General features: G+C 43.3%; 1 protein-coding gene across 1 annotated transcript in view; it reads left to right on the top strand.

Moving 5' to 3' along the window:
• loxl4 (lysyl oxidase-like 4) overlaps nucleotides 1-24,146 on the top strand; it is a 58,364-nt gene that overhangs the window by 29,714 nt on the left and 4,504 nt on the right. The window contains exons 8-13 of the mRNA XM_052474621.1: nucleotides 4,793-4,947; nucleotides 5,540-5,707; nucleotides 8,788-8,950; nucleotides 9,295-9,538; nucleotides 19,574-19,689; nucleotides 19,915-20,051. Coding sequence (XP_052330581.1) covers nucleotides 4,793-4,947; nucleotides 5,540-5,707; nucleotides 8,788-8,950; nucleotides 9,295-9,538; nucleotides 19,574-19,689; nucleotides 19,915-20,051 — 983 coding nt within the window. The remainder of the gene's footprint in view (nucleotides 1-4,792; nucleotides 4,948-5,539; nucleotides 5,708-8,787; nucleotides 8,951-9,294; nucleotides 9,539-19,573; nucleotides 19,690-19,914; nucleotides 20,052-24,146) is intronic.

Genomic DNA, 24,146 nt, shown 5'->3' with positions numbered 1-24,146 from the left:
GCAGGGCAATGGGTGTGAGAGTTTTCAGATGTACACACACACACATTACTCACTTTCGTAACAGCTGCTTAACTACAGCCATAGCCGGACTAGGGGACATCTGCCAACACTCTCTATAACATGTTGCTTTTTAGACTTTTAACTGTCCTATATAATCTTCACTGAGTTCTGCAGGCCACATAAACGTATACATGTATGGTGTTGGAAAAAACCTACATTAAGAGTCCAGATGACAGGACAGAGTCTAACGGACACAGACAGATAGACAGATGCACACACAGACAGATAGATAGACAGACAGACAGACAGACAGACAGACAGACAGACAGACAGACAGACAGACAGGCAGGCAGGCAGGCAGGCAGGCAGGCAGGCAGGCAGGCAGGCAGGCAGGCAGGCAGGCAGGCAGACAGACAGACACAGGCAGACACATAGACACAGGCAGTTCGACACAGACAGACCGACCGACACAGATAGACAGACTGACACAGACAGACAGACTGGCCCAGACAGACCAACACAATTAGACAGACCGACCGAGACAGATCGACCGAGACAGACCGACCGAGACAGACCGACAGAGACAGACCGACAGAGACAGACCGACAGAGACAGACAGAGACAGACTGACAGAGACAGACAGAGACAGACCGAGACAGACTGACAGAGACAGACCGAGACAGACTGACAGAGACAGACCGACAGAGACAGACCCAGACAATAGGAAATGTACATTGAATAACTGGTGTTTTTATGTACTGTAGTTTGTTGTCGTGCAATAGTATCAATAAATGCAGTAAATGCACGTAAAATGTACAGTCACTAAACATTAGTTTAAATATAGTATTTACAATAAACATTTTTAGATAAATAAACTATGCTATAATTAATGTTAGCACATACAGTACATGCCAATCAAGCAGACAGATACAAATCTTTAAGACTTTAGGGAGCTGGAAGCGGGATGATTGTGGTCACATAGCTAGTGAGAATAGCCCAAATAGTTGGTTAGTGGTTAGGAGGGAACCCTAGTATTTCCCTCTCTCTGAAGTTAAGCGTGGTTTAGGGAACATTAATGGTGTTTTTCTTTCCGTGGGACTTCTTAATGTTCAGCTGTTTAATCCTATTTGAAGTCCATTCAATCATCAAATAGGACCTTTCATGTCACCAAGCCTGAGCAGTAAACACCATATAGGTTTGCCTGTGTGGGTGTGCCATATAGGTCTGCCTGTGTGGGTGTGCCATATAGGTCTGCCTGTGTGGGTGTGCCATATAGGTCTGCCTGTGTGGGTGTGCCATATAGGTCTGCCTGTGTGGGTGTGCCATATAGGTCTGCCTGTGTGGGTGTGCCATATAGGTCTGCCTGTGTGGGTGTGCCATATAGGTCTGCCTGTGTGGGTGTGCCATATAGGTCTGCCTGTGTGGGTGTGCCATATAGGTCTGCCTGTGTGGGTGTGCCATATAGGTCTGCCTGTGTGGGTGTGCCATATAGGTCTGCCTGTGTGGGTGTGCCATATAGGTCTGCCTGTGTGGGTGTGCCATATAGGTCTGCCTGTGTGGGTGTGCCATATAGGTCTGCCTGTGTGGGTGTGCCATATAGTTCTGCCTGTGTGGGTGTGCCATATTGGTCTGCCTGTGTGGGTGTGCCATATAGTTCTGCCTGTGTGGGTGTGCCATATAGGTCTGCCTGTGTGGGTGTGCCATATAGGTCTGCCTGTGTGGGTGTGCCATATAGGTCTGCCTGTGTGGGTGTGCCATATAGGTTTGCCTGTGTGGGTGTGCCATATAGGTCTGCCTGTGTGGGTGTGCCATATAGTTCTGCCTGTGTGGGTGTGCCATATAGGTCTGCCTGTGTGGGTGTGCCATATAGGTCTGCCTGTGTGGGTGTGCCATATAGGTCTGCCTGTGTGGGTGTGCCATATAGTTCTGCCTGTGTGGGTGTGCCATATAGGTCTGCCTGTGTGGGTGTGCCATATAGGTCTGCCTGTGTGGGTGTGCCATATAGGTCTGCCTGTGTGGGTGTGCCATATAGGTCTGCCTGTGTGGGTGTGCCATATAGTTCTGCCTGTGTGGGTGTGCCAAATAGGTCTGCCTATGTGTATTTCAACCATAGGGTTTGTGACATTTCTCAGTCACGTTGCCTATACTGATCCCAGTAGCTTTAGGGTGGGGCTGTTTGGGGACACAAATATACAGTGGAGAGAACAAGTATTTGATACACTGCCGATTTTGTAGGTTTTGCTACTTACAAAGCATGTAGAGGTCATGCAATAAAATGCAAATGAATTACTTAAAAATCATACAATGTGATTTTCTGGATTTTTGTTTTAGATTCTGTCTCTCACAGTTGAAGTGTACCTATGATCCAAATTACAGACCTCTACATGCTCTGTAAGTTGGAAAATCGGCAGTGTATCAAATACTTGTTCTCCCCACTGTAGCTCTGTGAGAGTGACTGGGTGTGTGTGTGTGTGTGTGTGTGTGTGTGTGTGTGTGTGTGTGTGTGTGTGTGTGTGTGTGTGTGTGTGTGTGTGTGTGTGTGTGTGTGTGTGTGTGTGTGTGTGTGTGTGTGTGTGTGTGAGTGTGTGTGTGTGTGTGTGTGTGTGTGTGTGTGTGTGTGTGTGTGTGTGTGTGTGTGTGTGTGTGTGTGTGCGTGTGTGGTGTTAACAGTGCGTCTGAATGTGTGTGTTTACTGTGAGTATGTTAATGTGGTAATGTGAGACACCAACTATAGAACTAGCCATCCTGATAGCCAGTCATGCATAACCATCTACTACAGATATAGGCCTCTTTCACTAGCGCTATCAGAGCTAGGCCTCTTTCATCCTCTTGGGGGTTCTACTACCATACGTCAGCCATGTTTTTTTCCACTGCACCGTCTGTACTGCAAATCAGCTGCTGTAAGGTCACGCACACGCAGAGCTCTGACTGGATATGAGATATGATAGGGTTCACAGACCAAATCTACTGTACCTCACGGGGAAAGAGGACTAGTCTAAAGATTACACAAAAAGAAATCTCCTCTGAAAATGAGACCTTGAAAGGAGATAATTGAATGTACGCACACACAAATGTGATACAGCAGGAACTGCACAAAGTACACAGCAGTGAATGGGAAATTAGTGGGAGTGAATTTTACATTTGCTGACTGTTTATAGCACTCAACTTTACTTTAATCATTGGTAAAGTTAAGTCAAAAACTGAAACCAATGTCTAAACTCATCAGCTGCCATTTGAACTCTCATCATCATTGGTTTAAATTACAGGGACAATGCCTCTGTTTCCTATTCTGACGAACACTGGTGTATTTTTACTTGTTATTTACTCTGTGAGGTGATATACATCCATGTGTGTGTGTGTGTGGCCGATTGTTAGTGTGTGCTTGTGTACATGATTCTTCGTAACCAGTTTCTCAGGATCTATTTTGTACCCGCCTTTTTTCATGGAACTACTGCCCAAATCAGCTAAAATGTGCTTTTTAAAATGAAGATCCACAATCCACAGAAGCTGTGTTGGTCTTGATAAGTTAAACTGTGGTTGTTCTGATCTACCTACTACTTAGTGGTATTTTATGTGGTTTTCTACACACACATATGGAGATGATTGGTTCAGGAAGTGGGTTTTCTTTACTCTATTTAATGTGGGTGGATGTATACCCAGTCATTGTTACCAATATGGATGGAGGCCTACAATCTATAATTTAGAACAGGGATGGGCAACTCCAGTCCTCGGGTGCTGGAGTGGTGTCACACTTTTTGCTCATTCCTTGAAAATCCTGATTAAACGAATTACATTCTAAAGTGACGATCATGATTAGTTGGGTAAAGTGTGACACCTATCAGGCCACCGAGGACTGGACTTTCCCATCCCTAATTATGCAATCACCAACCTGCTTTCTCTCAGCTCTCTCGCTCTCTGATTTTTTGGTCAGAATCACCTGTGTGTTATTTTTGTGGTGACTCAATATCTTCCCAGCTTACACCTTCTTTTAATTTATCTAAACATTTTTTTTAAACTTTAAAAAACAATGTCAAGCCCTCTTCTCGATGTACTTCCTCATTATCTCAATGTTACTTTTCACACTTATCAAGTTAAGTTAATGTACTTGCCTACTGTCTAAATTTGAGTACTCGACTTTCTTTCCTTCATCACATTGACAGGTTGTTTTACAGTTAGAAGCACCAATCTATTAACTCAAGTGTTACTGTATTTTATCTTCTGATTCAGCGTTGACTCTGTTCTTGCTTGCAAGTGTTCTCTGCTCGCCAGGGGGTTGTAGCGGATGGCTAAGTTAGCATAGAGCAGTGACGTTTTCTTTCTGAAAAGTACTGGCTGGGTGGCGGGTGTTTTTTTGTGTGTTTTTTCTAAAGTACAAAATGGTGGTAATGATGTGTGTCGGATCTCTGGAGTACTCGAGGTACAGCCTTGTTATCTCCTCTGGCAGACAGACAGACAGCGAGAGATAGAGATAGGAACCTTTTGTTGCTTAAGTACAGATATGAACCTTTTGTTGATGGGGTGTAGTTGGGGTTCTGTTGTGGTGGGGAAGACACAATCGGTTCACGCAAACAAATGGCTGAGATCGTTATCTGTTTATTGCTCTTTAACCTCAGCTTTCACTACTGTGGGTGTAAGTGGGTGGGTCTATTAGATAAGGGCCGTTTAGGGGGATTGCATTGCAATGCCCTCGGGTCTAGGTTAAGTACCACACAAGATACAGAGAGATGTATGGTTGTTGTGGTGTGTTCATGCTCTCATCTTCCCTCTTCTCCCTCTCCCTCTTTCTCTCTAGGTACTGGTCCTATCCATATGAACAGTGTCCAGTGTTTGGGGACAGAGAAGTCTATCCTAGACTGTTACTTCCAAGATGTTCCTCTTTGGACGTTTAAACACACCCAGGATGCTTCAGTACGCTGCAACATCCCCAAGCTTGGCCTGGATAGCACGGTTAGAGCACACACACATTCACACACACCTTTACATTATATAATTAATCAATAAGACCATGTTCTGTTATAATCTCCACTCGGCACAGCCAGAAGAGGACTGGCCACCCCTCAGAGCCTGGTTCCAGTCTAGGTTTTTTGCTAAGTTGGTGCTTCTACATCTGCATTGCTTGCTGCTTGGGGTTTTAGGCTGGGTTTCTGTACAGTACTTTGAGACATCGGCTGATGTAAAAAGGACTTTATAAATACATTTGATTGATTGGGGGTGTGTGGTATATAGCCAATATACCAGTGCCTACCACAACCCCCTGAGGTGCCATATTGCTATTATAAACTGGTTACGAGTGTAATCAGAGCAGTAAAAATACATGTCTTGTCATACCCGTGGTCTACGGTCTGATATACCTCGGCTGTCAGCCAATCAGCATTCAGGGCTCGAACCACCCAGTTTATAATACCAATTCAATTATTATAGAGTCATTAGATATTTCTAATTATGACTTGCGAAACATACAGGTTGAGAAAATACTGAATTGAAATGTATTTTTCTCCTTCCTTCTTCTCCTTCCTCCTCCTTCCTCCTCCTATCCTAGGTACGATTGGCGGGGGGCAGGGAGCCAGGTGAGGGGCGTGTGGAGGTACTGATGGATGTAGGGGGTCGTAAGAGATGGGGGTCAGTCTGCAGTGAGAACTGGGGGATCAACGAAGCCATGGTGGTCTGTAGACAGCTGGGTCTGGGGTTCGCATCCCGAGCACACCAGGTACGGAAACACACCTATGAAACCCTATTCCCTGTATAATGCACAACTTCTGGACAGAGGCCATTGTGGGAATATGGTGCCATTTCACCCCTAGAGTACACCCTGACTCCCACAATTCCCCCATCAACTCACGGTGTCCCTGAGTCCTCAAACCTGAAAAATCACCGGATAGCTGAAATATATATATATATATATGCAGTTGAAGTCGGAAGTTTACATATACTTAATTTGTAGTCATTAAAAATAATTTTTCAACCACTCCACAAACTTCTTGTTAACAAACTATAGTTTTGTCAAGTTGGTTAGGACATCTACTTTGTGCATGACACAAGTAATTCCTTTTTTTCGTTTACAGACAGATTATTTAACTTATAACTCACTCTCATCACAATTCCAGTGGGTCAGAAGTTTACATACACTAAGTTGACTGTGCCTTCAAACAGCTTGGAAAATTCCAGAAAATCATGTAATAGATTTAGAAGATTCTGATAATTGACATAATTTGAGTCAATTGGAGTCAATTGGAGGTGTACCTGTGGATGTATTTCAAGGCCTACCTTCAAACTCAGTGCCTCTTTGCTTGACATCATGGGAAAATCAAAAGGAATCAACAAAGCCCTGACCTCAAACTTATAGAAAATGTGTGGCCAGAACTGAAAAGCATGTGCAAGCAAGGAGGCCTACAAACCTGACACTGTTACACCAGCTCTGTAAGGAGGAATGGGCCAAAATTCACCCACCCTATTGTGGGAAGCTTGTGGAAGGCTAACCGAAATGTTTGACCCAAGTTAAACAATTTAATGGAAATGCTACCAAATACTAATTGAGTGTATGTAAACTTCTGACTCACTGGGAATGTGATGAAAGGAATAAAAGCTGAAATAAATCAATCGTTCTCTCTGGTGATCGTAGCTGACCCAAGGCAGGGAATTTTTACTCGGACTAAATGTAAGGAGTTTGAATGTATTTGGCTTACCTTTGTTAGGTCAGTTAGGATCACCACTTTACGTTCCGGGTAGCCTTCCACAAGCTTCCCATAATAAGTTGGGTGAATTTTGGCCCGTTCCTCCTGACAGACCTGGTGTAACTGAGTCAGGTTAATACGGCCTTGCTCACACACTCTTTTTCAGTTCTGCCCACAAATTTACTATGGGATTGAGGTCAGGGCTTTGTGATGGCCACTCCAATACCTTGACTTTGTTGTCCTTAAGCCATTTTGCCACAACTTTGGAAGTATGCTTGGTGTCATTGTCCATTTGGAAGACCCATTTGCGACCAAACTTTAACTTCCTGACTGATGTCTTGAGATGTTGCTTCAATATATCCACATAATTTTCGACCCTCATGAAGCCATCTATTTTGTGAAGTGCACCAGTCCCTCTTGCAGCAAAGCATCCCCACAACATGATGCTGCCACCCCTGTGCTTCACGGTAGGGATGGTGTTCTTCGGCTTTCAAGCCTCCCCCTTTTCATCCAAACATAATGATGGTCATTATGGCCAAACAGTTTTATTTTTGTTTCATCAGACCAGAGGACATTTCTCCAAAAAGTACGATCTATGTCCTCATGTGCAGTTGCAAACCGTTGTCTGTCTTTTTTATGGCGGTTTTGGAGCAGTGGCTTCTTCCTTGCTGAGCGGCCTTTCAGGTTATGTTGATATAGGACTTGCTTTACGTGGATATAGATACTGTTGTACCTGTTTCCTCCAGCATCTTCAGAAGGTCCTCTGCTGTTGTTCTGGGATTGATTTGCACTTTTCGCACTAAAGTACGTTCATCTCTAGGAGACAGAACGTGTCTCCTTCCTGAGCGGTATGATGGCTGTGTGGTCCCATGGTGTTTATACTTGCATACTATTGTTTGTATAGATGAACGTGGTACCTTCAGGTGTTTGGAAATTGCTCCCAAGGATGAATCAGACTTGGGGAGGTCTTGGCTGATTTCTTTTGATTTTCCCATGATGTCAAGCAAAGAGGCACAGAGTTTGAAGGTAGGCCTTGAAATACATCCACAGGCACACCTCCAATTGACTCAAATGATGTCCATTAGCCTTTCAGAAGCTTCTAAAGCCATGACATCATTTCCTGGAATTTTCCAAGCTGTTGAAAGGCACAGTCAACTTAGTGTATGTAAACTTCTGGCCCACTGGAATTGTGATACAGTGAGTTATAAGTGAAATAATCTGTCTGTAAACAATTGTTGGAAAAATGAATTGTGTCATGCACAAAGCAGATGTCCTAACCGACTTGCCAAAACTATAGTTTGTTAACAAGAAATATGAGGAGTGGTTGAAAAACACATTTTAATGACTCCAACCTAAGTGTATGTAAATGCCGACTTCAACTGTATATATATATATATATATATATATATATGAATGCATTATGATCAAATGTATAATGCATGTACAGTATAATGCCTTACAACACAACATAATGCCTTACAACACAACATAATGCCTTATAACACAACATAATGCCTTACAACACAACATAATGCCTTACAACACAACATAATGTCTTACAACACAACATAATGTCTTACAACACAACATAATGCCTTACAACACAACATAATGTCTTACAACACAACATAATGCCTTACAACACAACATAATGCCTTACAATAATCCTTTGTAACACTCGCTTTATTTTGTCATAACGTAACTGACTTGCAGACCTACCGCCATTTCCACAGCTGACCGTCACCTGACCATTCAGCAGCTAAATACTGTACAGTGCTAAATGACTGTATCTACCCATATCCCAAGGGGAAGTGTGTGTTAATTGTGTGTGTGCTTGTGTGTGTGTCAGTCTGCATTATGTTTATACAAAAGCTAGTCTGTGAGTGGATGGGTGGTGCAGGAAAAATCTCAACTATCCATAAATACATTATTTTTAAATATACATATCTACAGTACATCTACAGTACAGAGGGTATTTAGGAAAGGGATGTTTGCCAATAGTTGAAATACCCATGAAGTCGAACAAAAAACTCTCAAAAAGCATTTCTTTCAGTTCACAGGATGACGGAGGAAAGAAAAGTAATGTACAAAAGTTAAACATTCTCTCTCTCTCTAGGAGACGTGGTATTGGGCTGGGGATCGTAACGCAGCAGAGTTGGTGTTGAGTGGAACCCACTGTGTTGGAACTGAGCTGTCAATCCAACAGTGTCGCCGTAACAACCATGTACACTGTCCCCGAGGGGGTGGGACTAATGCTGCAGGGGTCACCTGTTCAGAGAGTGAGTTATTATCAAAGCACACCTGTCCACCTGGCTAGCTCTCTTCAACTGTGTAATCTTAACAGATCCTGCCAAGGGTTCTGTTCAAATGTCAAGAAATGGGTGAAAACGGTTTGAAACTGAAGTACCTGAACTCCAATATTAGCACTTATTTTCAGACTTCCGCTTGAAAAGGTTTTCTCCCGTTTGCTTTCTGAATGTGAACTTAGTTTTTGATCATCTCTGATTAAGCTTTAACCCTCCCCTTCCCGTATTGGCCCTTGACCTATTGTTTCCTGTAATACCTGATACCCATATATGCCTAAATTACCCCAAACCACTCACCCCTCTCCTCTGCCCCCTAGCTGCCCCTGACCTGGTACTAGATGCCCAACTGGTTCAGGAGACAGTTTACCTAGAGGACCGACCCCTACACCTGCTGACCTGTGCCAACGAGGAGAACTGTCTGTCATCCTCCGCTGCCAGAATGAACTGGCCCTACGGACACCGGCGCCTGCTACGATTCTCCTCCAGGATTATGAACATGGGACGGGCCGACTTCAGACCTAGGGCTACTAGAGAGTCTTGGACATGGCACGCATGTCATAGGTAAGAGGTGTTGTGGGAGTTGTAATTTTATGATGTCTATATGATTTGTGGTTGTTACAGCCATTGGCATAATAAACATGATACAGGCTGACTTTAGACCTAGGGCTACCAGGGAGTCTTGGACATGGCACCAGTGTCACAGGCATTTTTGGGGGGTCAGGGGCTTTGTAGTTCTAGAAATGTTAGTTTTAGGTATTGTACTTGTTGTCCTGTTTCACTTCATGAAGGGATTGTGGTAGTTGTAGTTTTACAATGCCTTGCCATATACTTAGTAGTAGCTGGAATATTCTATTGCAATACTTGTGATGAGCTATATTACTATATCACTGTACTCTATGGATGGGATGTGGTTGACCTCTATGAAGGGGATGTGGTTGACCTCTATGGATGGGATGTGGTTGATCACTATGGATGTGATGTGGTAGACCTCTATGAAGGGGATGTGGTTGAACTCTATGAAGGGGATGTGGTTGACCTCTATGAAGGGGATGTGTTAGACCTCTATGAAGAGGATGTGGTAGACCTCTATGGATGTGATGTGGTAGACCTCTATGGATGTGATGTGGTAGACCTCTATGGATGTGATGTGGTAGACCTCTATGGATGTGATGTGGTTGATCACTATGGATGGGATGTGGTAGACCTCTATGGATGGGATGTGTTAGACCTCTATGAAGAGGATGTGGTAGACCTCTATGGATGTGATGTGGTAGACCTCTATGGATGTGATGTGGTAGACCTCTATGGATGTGATGTGGTAGACCTCTATGGATGGGATGTGTTTGATCTCTATGGATGGGATGTGGTAGACCTCTATGGATGGGATGTGTTTGATCTCTATGGATGGGATGTGGTTGACCTCTATGAAGGGGATTTGGTAGACCTCTATGGATGGGATGTGGTAGACCTCTATGGATGGGATGTGTTTGATTTCTATGGATGGGATGTGGTTGACCTCTATGAAGGGGATGTGGTAGACCTCTATGGATGTGATGTGGTAGACCTCTATGGATGGGATTTGGTAGATCTCTATGGATGGGATGTGGTAGACCTCTATGGATGTGATGTGGTAGACCTCTATGGATGGGATTTGGTAGACCTCTATGGATGGGTTGTGGTAGACCTCTATGGATGTGATGTGGTAGACCTCTATGGATGGGATTTGGTAGACCTCTATGGATGGGATGTGGTAGACCTCTATGGATGTGATGTGGTAGACCTCTATGGATGGGATTTGGTAGACCTCTATGGATGGGATGTGTTTGATCTCTATGGATGGGATGTGTTTGATCTCTATGGATGGGATGTGGTAGACCTCTATGGATGTGATGTGGTAGACCTCTATGGATGGGATTTGGTAGACCTCTATGGATGGGATGTGGTAGACCTCTATGGATGTGATGTGGTAGACCTCTATGGATGTGATGTGGTAGACCTCTATGGATGGGATGTGGTAGACCTCTATGGATGGGATGTGTTTGATCTCTATGGATGGGATGTGTTTGATCTCTATGGATGGGATGTGGTTGACCTCTATGAAGGGGATTTGGTAGACCTCTATGGATGGGATGTGTTTGATCTCTATGGATGGGATGTGTTTGATCTCTATGGATGGGATGTGTTTGATCTCTATGGATGGGATGTGGTAGACCTCTATGGATGGGATGTGTTTGATCTCTGTGGATGGGATGTGTTTGATCTCTATGGATGGGATGTGTTTGATCTCTGTGGATGGGATGTGTTTGATCTCTATGGATGTGATGTGGTAGACCTCTATGAAGGGGATTTGGTAGACCTCTATGGATGGGATGTGTTTGATCTCTGTGGATGGGATGTGTTTGATCTCTATGGATGGGATGTGGTAGACCTCTATGGATGGGATGTGTTTGATCTCTATGGATGGGATGTGTTTGATCTCTATGGATGGGATGTGGTTGACCTCTATGGATGGGATGTGTTTGATCTCTGTGGATGGGATGTGTTTGATCTCTATGGATGGGATGTGGTAGACCTCTATGGATGGGATGTGTTTGATCTCTATGGATGGGATGTGGTAGACCTCTATGGATGGGATGTGGTAGACCTCTATGGATGTGATGTGGTAGACCTCTATGAAGGGGATTTGGTAGACCTCTATGGATGGGATGTGTTTGACCTCTATGGATGGGATGTGGTTGACCTTTATGGATGGGATGTGTCTGACCTTTATGGATGGGATGTGGTTGACCTCTATGAAGGGGATGTGGTAGACCTCTATGGATGGGATGTGGTAGACCTCTATGGATGTGATGTGGTAGACCTCTATGAAGGGGATTTGGTAGACCTCTATGGATGGGATGTGGTAGACCTCTATGGATGGGATGTGGTAGACCTCTATGGATGTGATGTGGTAGACCTCTATTAAGGGGATTTGGTAGACCTCTATGGATGGGATGTGTTTGACCTCTATGGATGGGATGTGGTTGACCTTTATGGATGGGATGTGTCTGACCTTTATGGATGGGATGTGGTTGACCTCTATGAAGGGGATGTGGTAGACCTCTATGGATGGGATGTGGTAGACCTCTATGGATGGGATGTGGTCGACCTCTATGAAGGGGATGTGGTAGACCTCTATGGATGGGATGTGGTTGACCTCTATGGATGGGATGTGGTTGACCTCTATGGATGGGATGTGGTCGACATCTATGGATGGGATGTGGTTGACCTCTATGGATGGGATGTGGTAGACCTCTATGGATGGGATGTGGTCGACATCTATGGATGGGATGTGGTAGACCTCTATGGATGGGATGTGGTCGACATCTATGGATGGGATGTGGTTGACCTCTATGGATGGGATGTGGTCGACATCTATGGATGGGATGTGGTAGACCTCTATGGATGGGATGTGGTCGACATCTATGGATGGGATGTGGTAGACCTCTATGGATGGGATGTGGTCGACATCTATGGATGGGATGTGATCGACATCTATGGATGGGATGTGGTTGACCATTATTATGAAGGGGATGTGGTTGACCATTATTATGAAGGGGATGTGGTTGACCATTATTATGAAGGGGATGTGGTTGACCTTTATGAAAGGGATGTGGTTGAACTTTATAAAGGGGATGTGGGTGATCTCTATGGATGTGATGTGTTTGATCTCTATGAACGGGATGTGGTTGACCTTTATGAAGGGGATGTGGGTGACCTCTATGGATGTGATGTGACAGACCTCTGTGAAGGGGATGTGTTTGACCTCTATGAAGGGGATGTGGTTGAACTCTATGAAGGGGATGTGGTTGACCTCTATGAAGGGGATGTGGTAGACCTCTATGTATGTGATGTGGTAGACCTCTATGTATGTGATGTGGTAGACCTCTATGTATGTGATGTGGTAGACCTCTATGGATGTGGATAGGATGTGGTTGACCTTTATGGATGTGATGTGGTTGACCTTTATGCTTGGGTTATGGTTGACCTTTATGGATGTGATGTGGTAGACCTCTATGGATGTGATGTGGTTGACCTTTATGAAGGGGATGTGGTTGACCTCTATGAAGGGGATGTGGTTGACCTCTATAAAGGGGATGTGGTTGACCTCTATAAAGGGGATGTGGTTGACCTCTATGAAGGGGATGTGGTTGACCTTTATGAAGGAGATGTGGTTGACCTCTATGAAGGGGATGTGGTTGACCTCTATGAAGGGGATGTGGTTGACCTTTATGAAAGGGATGTGGTTGACCTCTATGAAGGGGATGTGGTTGACCTTTATGAAGGAGATGTGGTTGACCTCTATGAAGGGGATGTGGTTGACCTCTATGAAGGGGATGTGGTTGACCTTTATGAAAGGGATGTGGTTGACCTTTATGAAGGGGCTGTGGTTGACCTTTATGAAGGGGATGTGGTTGACCTCTATGAAAGGGATGTGGTTGACCTTTATGAAGGAGATGTGGTTGACCTCTATGAAGGGGATGTGGTTCACCTCTATGAAGGGGATGTGGTTGACCTTTATGAAAGGGATGTGGTTGACCTTTATGAAGGGGCTGTGGTTGACCTTTATGAAGGGGATGTGGTTGACCTCTATGAAAGGGATGTGGTTGACCTCTATGAAGCGGATGTGGTTGACCTTTATGAAACGGAGGTGGTTGACCTTTATGAAGGGGATGTGGCTGACCTCTATGAAGGGGATGTGGTTGACCTTTATGAAACGGATGTGGTTGACCTTTATGAATGGGATGTGGTTGACCTTTATGAATGGGATGTGGTTGACCTCCCTGAGGGGATGTGGCTGACCTCTATGAAAGGGATGTGGTTGACCTCTATGAAGCGGATGTGGTTGACCTTTATGAATGGGATGTGGTTGACCTCCCTGAGGGGATGTGGCTGACCTCTATGAAAGGGATGTGGTTGACCTCTATGAAGCGGATGTGGTTGACCTTTATGAATGGGATGTGGTTGACCTCCCTGAGGGGATGTGGCTGACCTCTATGAAGGGGATGTGGTTGATACAGTTACATATGGGGATATAATTTCGTATGATATATTGTACCGTATTGTTTTCACAAAAGCATAGTATTATTTTTGCACTAGTTTTCTGTACCTGCACCAAACGCCACTATTTTTCCTTCATAGCTCCTTCATAATTTGTTTTCAGCACTTTTATTTTCTCATGGCTCTATCTTGTCCCTTTGCAGCAGACATATGATGAGCGATATGTTTGGAACATTGAATCACAATAAAATCACAATATCAAATCGCAATACATATAGAATTGTCAGAATCGCAATACATATCGTATCGGAACGTAAGTATAGTGATAAAATTGTATTGTGAGGTCTCTGGCAATTCCCAGCTCTTGTCACGTACTGACCTTTATTTCCTTTGTTTTGTCAATATTTAGTATGGTCAGGGCGTGAGTTGGGGTGGGCAGTCTGTTTGTTTTTCTATGATTTGGGGATTTCTATGTTTCGTCCTAGTATGGTTCTCAATCAGAGGCAGGTGTCATGAGTTGTCTCTGATTGAGAATCATACTTAGGTAGCCTGGGTTTCATTGTTTGTTTGTGGGTGTTTGTTTCCTGTGTCAGTGTTTGTGCCACACCGGACTGTTTTGGGTTTCGTTCATTCCACATGCATTGTTTTTATATTTCAGTCGTGTTCATGTGTAGTATTTCTTATTAAAAGAACCGTGGACACTTACCACGCCGGCATATTGGTCCTCCGATCCTTCTCGCCTCTCCTCTTCGGAAGAAGAGGAGGAAATCCCTTACAGCTCTGTATAATATGTAGGAGTTAGGGAGTTTTCACATATCCCTTTATGATCTGGATTCTGGGGTATTAGGTAGCCTGATCCATGCTATAAACCCTGGCTGAAATGAATCCTGGACCTGCGTGAGTAGTGGATCCAAGATCAAGGACCAGAGTACCAGGTAGTGTGGAACTTTTTGCCTGTTGTAAACAAGCTGGCTTGCTCATGTCATGTAGAATGTACGTCTCGCAAATCACATTCAGAAAAAGTTACAGTGGGGAGAACAAGTATTTGATACACTGCCCATTATGCAGGTTTTCCTACTTACAAAGCATGTAGAGGTCTGTCATTTTTATCATAGGTACACTTCAACTGTGAGAGACGGAATCTAAAACAAAAATCCAGAAAATCACATTGTATGATTTTAAGTCATAAATTTGCATTTTATTGCATGACATTTGATACATTAGAAAAGCAGAACCTACTATTTGGTACAGAAACCTTTGTTTGCAATTACAGAGACCATACGTTTCCTGTAGTTCTTGACCAGGTTTGCACACACTGCAGCAGGGATTTTGGCCCACTCTTCCAGATTTTCTATTGGGTTCAGGTCTGGAGACTGGCTAGGCCACTCCAGGACTTTGAGATGCTTCTTACGGAGCCACTCCTTAGTTGCCCTGGCTGTGTGTTTCGGGTCGCTGTCATGCTGGAAGACCCAGCCACGACCCATCTTCAATGCTCTTACTCAGGGAAGGAGGTTGTTGGCCAAGATCTTGCGATACATGGCCCCATCCATCCTCCCCTCAATACGGTGCAGTCGTCCTGTCCCCTTTGCAGAAAAGCATCCCCAAAGAATGATGTTTCCACCTCCATGCTTCACGGTTGGGATGGTGTTCTTGGGGTTGTACTCATCCTTCTTCTTCCCCCAAACACGGAAAGTGGAGTTTAGACCAAAAAGCTCTATTTTTGTCTCATCAGACCACATGACCTTCTCCCATTCCTACTCTGGATCAGATGGTCATTGGCAAACTTCAGATGGGCCTGGACATGCGCTGGATTGAGCATGACGGCGTAGTGTGTTACTAATGGTTTTATTTGAGACTCTGGTCCCAGCTCTCTTCAGGTCATTGACCAGGTCCTGCCATGTAGTTCTGGCCTGATCCCTCACCTTCCTCATGATCATTGATGCCCCACAAGGTGAGATCTTGCATGCAGCCCCAGACCAATGGTGATTGACCATCATCTTGAACTTCTTCTAATAATTGCGCCAACAGTTGTTGCCTTCTCACCACAAGCTGCTTGCCTATTGTCCTGTAGCCCATCCCAGCCTTGTGCAGGTCTACAATTTTCTCCCTGATGTCCTTACACAGCTCTCTGGTCTTGGTCATTGTGGAGAGGTTGGAGTCTGTTTGATTGAGTGTGTGGACAGGTGTCTTTTATACAGGTAACGAGTTCAAACAGGTGCAGTTAATACAGGTAATTAGTGGAGAACAGGAGGGCTTCTTATAGAAAAACTAACAGGTCTGTGAGAGCCAGAATTCTTACTGGTTGGTAGGTGATCAAATACTCAAATAAAATGCAAATGAATTACTTAAAAATCATACAATGAGATTTTCTGGATTTTTAGATTCCGTCTCTCACAGTTGAAGTGTACCTACAATAAAAATTACAGACCTCTACATACTTTGTAAGTAGGAAAACCTGCAAAATCGGCAGTGTATCAAATACTTGTTCTCCCCACTGTATTTTCAGGTTTAGTGAGGGCAAAATATATTTTGTAAAATTCTCACAAACGCTCCAGGAAACCGAATCCGGGACAACAACCTTAGTTACACTCCAAGGGAGGCTGTTGGAGTCCTAGTCCTAGATCAACACAGCCTGCTTGTTGTGGTTAGGTGTGGTTGTCAGTCATTATAAATGTGTAACTCTGTGTTGTTGTATGTGTCTAATTGCTATGCTTTATCTTGGCCGGGTCGCAGTTGCAAATGAGAACTTGTTCTCAACTAGCCAACCTGGTTAAATACAGGTGAAATAAATAAATACATAAAATAAGTAGTTGGTAGTGGAAGTTGTGGCTCTGGCTGACCATGCTTCAGGTAAATGTTTCTAAGTTGCATTATTATGGAAACCATCACCACGGACTTGCATTGTACAGCTGTAATGGGATAATTGGCACTTGTGGGACACAATTGGTCTGTGTGGGAGGAATAAGGTCTTATTGACTTGAATTGAATTGAGTTAGTGACAGGTTAGAGGTCTGTGTGGGAGGAATAATGTCTTATTGACTTGAATTGAATTGAGTTAGTGACAGGTTAGAGGTCTGTGTGGGAGGAATAATGCCTTATTGACTTGAATTGAATTGAGTTAGTGACAGGTTAGAGGTCTGTGTGGGAGGAATAAGGTCTTATTGATTTGAATTGAGTTAGTGACAGGTTAGAGGTCTGTGTGGGAGGAATAATGTCTTATTGACTTGAATTGAATTGAGTTAGTGACAGGTTAGAGGTCTGTGTGGGAGGAATAAGGTCTTATTGACTTGAATTGAGTTAGTGACAGGTTAGAGGTCTGTGTGGGAGGAATAATGTCTTATTGACTTGAATTGAATTGAGTTAGTGACAGGTTAGAGGTCTGTGTGGGAGGAATAAGGTCTTATTGACTTGACTTGAATTTAGTTAGTGACAGGTTAGAGGTCTGTGTGGGAGGAATAATGTCTTATTGACTTGAATTGAATTGAGTTAGTGACAGGTTAGAGGTCTGTGTGGGAGGAATAATGTCTTATTGACTTGAATTGAATTGAGTTAGTGGCAGGTTAGAGGTCTGTGTGGGAGGAATAAGGTCTTATTGACTTGAATTGAATTGAGTTAGTGACAGGTTAGAGGTCTGTGTGGGAGGAATAAGGTCTTATTGACTTGAATTGAGTTAGTGACAGGTTAGCGGTCTGTGTGGGAGAAATAATGTCTTATTGACTTGAATTGAATTGAGTTAGTGACAGGTTAGCGGTCTGTGTAGGAGGAATAAGGTCTTATTGACTTGAATTGAATTGAGTTAGTGGCAGGTTAGAGGTCTGTGTGGGAGGAATAATGTCTTATTGACTTGAATTGAATTGAGTTAGTGACAGGTTAGAGGTCTGTGTGGGAGGAATAATGTCTTATTGACTTGAATTGAATTGAGTTAGTGACAGGTTAGAGGTCTGTGTGGGAGAAATAATGTCTTATTGACTTGAATTGAATTGAGTTAGTGGCAGGTTAGAGGTCTGTGTGGGAGGAATAATGTCTTATTGACTTGAATTGAATTGAGTTAGTGACAGGTTAGAGGTCTGTGTGGGAGGAATAATGTCTTATTGACTTGAATTGAATTGAGTTAGTGACAGGTTAGAGGTCTGTGTGGGAGAAATAATGTCTTATTGACTTGAATTGAATTGAGTTAGTGGCAGGTTAGAGGTCTGTGTGGGAGGAATAATGTCTTATTGACTTGAATTGAATTGAGTTAGTGACAGGTTAGAGGTCTGTGTGGGAGGAATACTGTCTTATTGACTTGAATTGAATTGAGTTAGTGGCAGGTTAGAGGTCTGTGTGGGAGGAATAATGTCTTATTGACTTGAATTGAATTGAGTTAGTGACAGGTTAGAGGTCTGTGTGGGAGGAATAATGTCTTATTGACTTGAATTGAATTGAGTTAGTGACAGGTTATAAAACATGTGAAGGTATGACCTCATTGCCATTAAGTACAATAACTGCTGTTTGTACAGAACATTACTCACGGAAACGTATGGACCACATAAAGCTTTGCTTTGATAATGTTATGAATACACATGTTGCTGTTCTGTTGTACTTGAATCTTAGTTGGTGTCATTATTCAGAACGTTACAACCGAATGACTCCTCACTTTCGTAGCATCACATTTCATACTGCTGACACTAACAAAATATTCAACCTATTGTGACCTCAACGTAAGTTAGTAGATGGCGTTTGTATAAAAACTGGCTCATAGGGTCACATAGAAACCAGTATTTGTTGATTGGCCTTAGTGGTAGTTAGTCATTGGTCAGTTACTTTGATATAAATTACATCATTTCACCACCTATACATGTGACACATTCCTCTATCCTGGTCTTCTATCAAGTCAGGAACTTTTGCCTCCAATTAAGGCCATTTCTTGTCAGTTGACGAGAGTGTGTTCTGACTGACGTCATCGGAGAAGAAGGAGTCATTTAACCCTCCTCAGTGTGTTCTCTGTTGAGTTCTGTGTATGTGTGTATTCTGTTCCAGTAAGTTGGGGGTGGCCTGGCGGCATGTTGTCATCTACCCAGATTCCTTAGCTGTCCACTGAATGTGTGTGTGTAATGACTGTGTGTGTCTTAATGAGTACATTGAGATACATTGAGATATGACTGAGCCACTCTGTGTTACACAGTCTGAGGGTTGTACAGGGCCGCCCCGCCTTTCTTAATCTGTTCCAATAACACAGGAGTGGTGTGTTTGTATCTGCACATGTTCGTGCATGTCTTAGTTCATGCATGCGTGTGTGCTTGCGTGCATTACTTTCCTGTGTGTGTGCACGTGAATGCATGAATGTGTGTGGGTGAGTTTCAATGCCCCCCATTCACTGTGAGTGTGTAAACAGCTCTGTGTGTGAGCGGTGCTACCTATCAAGTTCTAAAACAAGTTTCCACGAGAGGTGTCACTCTGACACTCTGACGCCCCATGTTTTAGTGGTGAGGTCACTAGGCTACCAGACATGGGGACCTACTGTTGTCATTCTGAAACACACAAACATACACACACCCTATTACTCTGTGTTACCAGGCACTACCACAGCATAGAGGTGTTCACCCACTATGACCTGTTGACTCTGAATGGAACCAGAATAGCTGAGGGACACAAGGCCAGCTTCTGTCTGGAGGATACATACTGCCCTGAAGGTAATAACATCATGTTATTAACATGGATGCCACAGCAATGTCACATGCTATTAACATTTATAACAACAATTTATTTTAAATAACTTGGCTTCATATGCTGTCCATGACCTGAATTATTCCTGGACCATGGTTAATCTGTTTTTATTTTATTTATTTGAGTCACTGAAACTGGCTCCAAAAACCTCAAGTTGAAGAGTAAAGTCACTGTTCTGGTCTGTGTGTCAGGTCTGCATAAGCGTTTCTCCTGCTACAACATGGGTGACCAGGGCATCTCAGTGGGTTGCTGGGATACGTATCGCCACGACATCGACTGTCAGTGGATTGACATCACCGATGTCAAGCCTGGAGACTACATCTTCCAGGTATAGACACACACACACGCACACGCACACACGCACACGCACACACACACACACACACACACACACACACACACACACACACACACACACACACACACACACACACACACACACACACACACACACACACACACACACACACACACACACACACACACAAAGGTGCTCTTGATCAAGCTCCGAGTTTGCACTTTTGAGACTATCTCATTGGTTCCTTTGTACCGCGCACATTATTTTTGTAAGTATGTTGAAGTATCACATGTTTGTGACTGAGGTCTGCAGACCCTCCTCTGTGATATGTGATAACATGAGAGACAGCTATGTTGTATTACCCCCCCCCACACACTCCCTTTCTGTCATGACCCTGTCTCATGTTCATCAGCAGTGTCCTTGTGGGCGTCACCTCAGGATACATAAAATACTCCAACTCCCACCAGCCACCACTTCTGTCTCAGACTACTAATCCCAGTATGCCATCGCAGGGGCCAATTAGGCTCTCAATTCTTTTTATATCTCAGCCATGGGAAAGCCATGGGTAACAGTCAACATTGCTACAGTGAAACACTCTATCTGTTAATGAGGGTTATGGTGAGACTAGCTCCCCCAGTAAAACTCACTGATATCTGTTATCTAATGAGAGAGGGGTTACAGGGAAACTAGCACCCCCGTAATTACTGGTACTACCTAATTAATCCCTGCTAATGAGAGGGGGGTTGTGGTAAAATTTGTTCCCTAAAGACTGTGCTACCTAAGCCATGGGAGTCAGTTGAGAGGTTACAGTGAAGACGGTTCCCTGTTTCATCACACACTCTCTAAGTGTCACAGCCTGTTTTATTTAATCACCCTGCATGTCTCTGTGATAGACGTACACACACACATGTTCACGGACACACACATATGGACATGTGTATTTTAGGCATGTAGAGCAGGGCATAATTACAGGTGGTGGTCCTGCCACAGCTATGAGGAGAAAAGGAGGAGAAGAAGAGAGTATAGAAGAAGAGAGGATAGATGAAGAGAGGATGAGAAGAAGAGAGGAGGGGAAGAGGAGAGGATAGAAGAAGAGGGTAGAAGTAGAAAGGATGAGAAGAGAGGATAGAAGAAGAGAGGAGGAGGAGAAGAGAGGATAGAAGAAGAGATGATAGAAGAAGAGAGGATAGGATAGAAGAAGAGAGAATAGAAGAAGTGAGGCTGGAAGAGAGTATGAGAAGAGAGGATAGAAGAAGAGAGGATAGAAGAGAGTATGAGAAGAGAGGATAGAAGAAGAGAGGATAGGATAGAAGAAGAGAGTATAGAAGAGAGTATGAGAAGAGAGGATAGAAGTAGAGAGGATAGGATAGCAGAAGAGAGGTTAGAAGAGAGTATGAGAAGAGAGGATAGAAGAAGAGAGGATAGGATAGAAGAAGAGAGTATAGAAGAGAGTATGAGAAGAGAGGATAGAAGTAGAGAGGATAGGATAGCAGAAGAGAGGTTAGAAGAGAGTATGAGAAGAGAGGACAGAAGTAGAGAGGATAGGATAGAAGGAGAGGTTAGAAGAGAATATGAGAAGAGAGGATAGAAGGAGAGGATGAGAAGAGAGGATATAAGAAGAGAGGATGAGAAGAAGAGAGGATGAGAGGAAGAGAGGATGAGAACAGGAGAGGATGAGGAGAGTGCTTGGGAGACTAGGAGGAAGAGGAGGACAGGGGTGAGTGATAAAGATGGGCAATTCCACAGTAACAGAGTGACACTGATTCAAACAAAAAATGATAATTGTACAGTTAAACAAACCATACAACGTTTTCCACAGAAAATTTTACAAAAACGAATTTACTTGAAGTGTAGATGCAAAGTTGGGGAACAGAATGTCGGCATAAACAGCACAAACTTGTTTTTCAAGTACATTTATTTTTGTAAAATGATAGTGGAAATTGTTAAAAGTAGTCTTTGTGCAGTTGTATGGTTTGTTTAACTTTGTAATCATTGGTTGTGGCTTGACATACATTTGAAAAATGTGAGTCTCAGTGTCACTCTGTTACCTTACCGTGAAATTGCCCAGATGCATGTAACTAGTGTATAGTTTTGACAAAGGAAGCCCCTGTTATACAATCTCCATTGTTCAAACTTCAGGGCCTATTCAGTGGGGTGCACCATTCAGGTCTTGTATTTATCGTGAATGTTGCCTGTAATTGAACCCACAAATGCTAATGCTCCAGATATTCAACTAGTCGAAAGAAGGCCAGTTTTATTGCTTCTTTAATCAGCAGAAAATATTTCAGCTGTGCTAACATACAGTTGAAGTCGGAAGTTTACATACACCAAGGTTTGAGCCATTAAAACTCGTTTTTTAACCACTCCACATACTTCTTATTAACAAACTATAGTTTTGGCAAGTCGGTTAGGACATCTACTTTGTGCATGACACAAGTAATTTTTCCAACAATTGTTTACAGACAGATTATTTCACTGTATCACAATTCGTGGGTCAGAAGTTTACATACACTAAGTTGACTGTGCCTTAAAACAGCTTGAAATAGGAAATTATGCAATGGCTTCAGAAACTTCTAATAGGCTAATTGACATCATTTGGAGGAGGTGTACCTGTGGATGTATTTCAAGCATCCAGCGACACTGCTACCTACATGTCTACATTTGAGAGAGGTGGACATTTAATAAAGATCTAGAAGCTCTGTCCTTGAACCACGCAGGGTTAGAAATAGTTCCATTAGAACCCCCCCCACCATTAGAAACAGTTAATTTCCCCCCATACAATTCCGTTGCTGTTCTTACAAGCCTTTTCTCACTCTGTTACACATTCCGATGGCCCAAGCCAACCGGCTACAGATGACAAAGTCCAACACTAATTTCAACAGAGGCTATGTTTTGTGCATTCACAAACTTGAACAAGTTCTTCTGGCGTTTTTTTGTTGGTGCAGTTTAGAGCTGCTTTCCTGTGTTACTGGCTGCATCCTGTATTTAAAGTGGGTGTAGCAGGTTTACATAGTGGCTATAAGGGAAAATGGGCCCTCAGTATTATCACCGTGTGTGTGTGTGTGTGTGTGTGTGTGTGTGTGTGTGTGTGTGTGTGTGTGTGTGTGTGTGTGTGTGTGTGTGTGTGTGTGTGTGTGTGTGTGTGTGTGTGTGTGTGTGTGTGTGTGTGTGTGTGTGTGTGTGTGTGTGTGTGTGTGTGTGTGTGTGTGTGTGTGTGTGTGTGTGTGTGTGTGTGTGTGTTTTAGCCTGCCTGCCTGCCTGTGTTTTCCTGCATTCGCACGCATGTGTGTGTGTGTGCGCGCGGGAATGTGTGGGCTTACAGAAGAGAATGGCTATGTCAGCAGCTGTGAAAGTAGACTGTTAGACTGCTGAATAACAGCCTATTAGAACATGGTAAAGCTCGGAATAGCACCTATTACAGAAACGTATACAGTCATGGTAATGCACTCTGTAACTACTGCACCTTTTTAACCTCCAACTAAATGACTCCTTTAATTCATGTCCTCAACTCAACTTTAAAGGTGTTCTTTAAGTTAAGAGCCAAGAGTAATTTTAGCCGATGTGGTCGACTGCATAGGCGATGTGGAGTTTGAGGCTTTTATTGTGATCGATTTTGATTTTAACATGAACATTTTTAACAGAATGACATTACAATGAACAGCACAGAAAAGTGGAAATGGGGCAAACAGGTTGATGCTTCCTCTGAAAGATTCTTCAGTTATAACTCAAATAGTGAGACTCAGTTGGGCATATGGAATGGCCATACTTTAGTCCTGTGACGAACCATACAACTCTCAGCATGTACACCCAATGGGTGAAAATATGTTTGTTACTCAACATTTATGCTAAACTTACAACCTTCCATACAGTAGCCAAAACTATTGATGAGTTTTCCTCAGCCTGCTATTGAAGCAGTGTCTTCCAGCATTTATTTTATATTTCTCACAATGGGACAAACAATGGTTTTATTATAGTGTCTTGACATTATACATCTTTACAACTTGATTGCTACTCAAAGAGCAAATGGGGATCTCATCCATCCGTCCCTCTATATGGAGAGAAAAGTACTGTATTTATTTCTCCTATTGAAATATGGAAAAGCCATCCCACTGTTTTATGGAAAGG

This window comes from Oncorhynchus keta, chromosome 2 (assembly GCF_023373465.1).
Source record: "Oncorhynchus keta strain PuntledgeMale-10-30-2019 chromosome 2, Oket_V2, whole genome shotgun sequence".
Lineage (NCBI taxonomy): Eukaryota > Metazoa > Chordata > Actinopteri > Salmoniformes > Salmonidae > Oncorhynchus > Oncorhynchus keta.
Note: the sequence above shows the minus strand (reverse complement) of the source record. Positions and strands in the feature narration are given on the sequence as shown.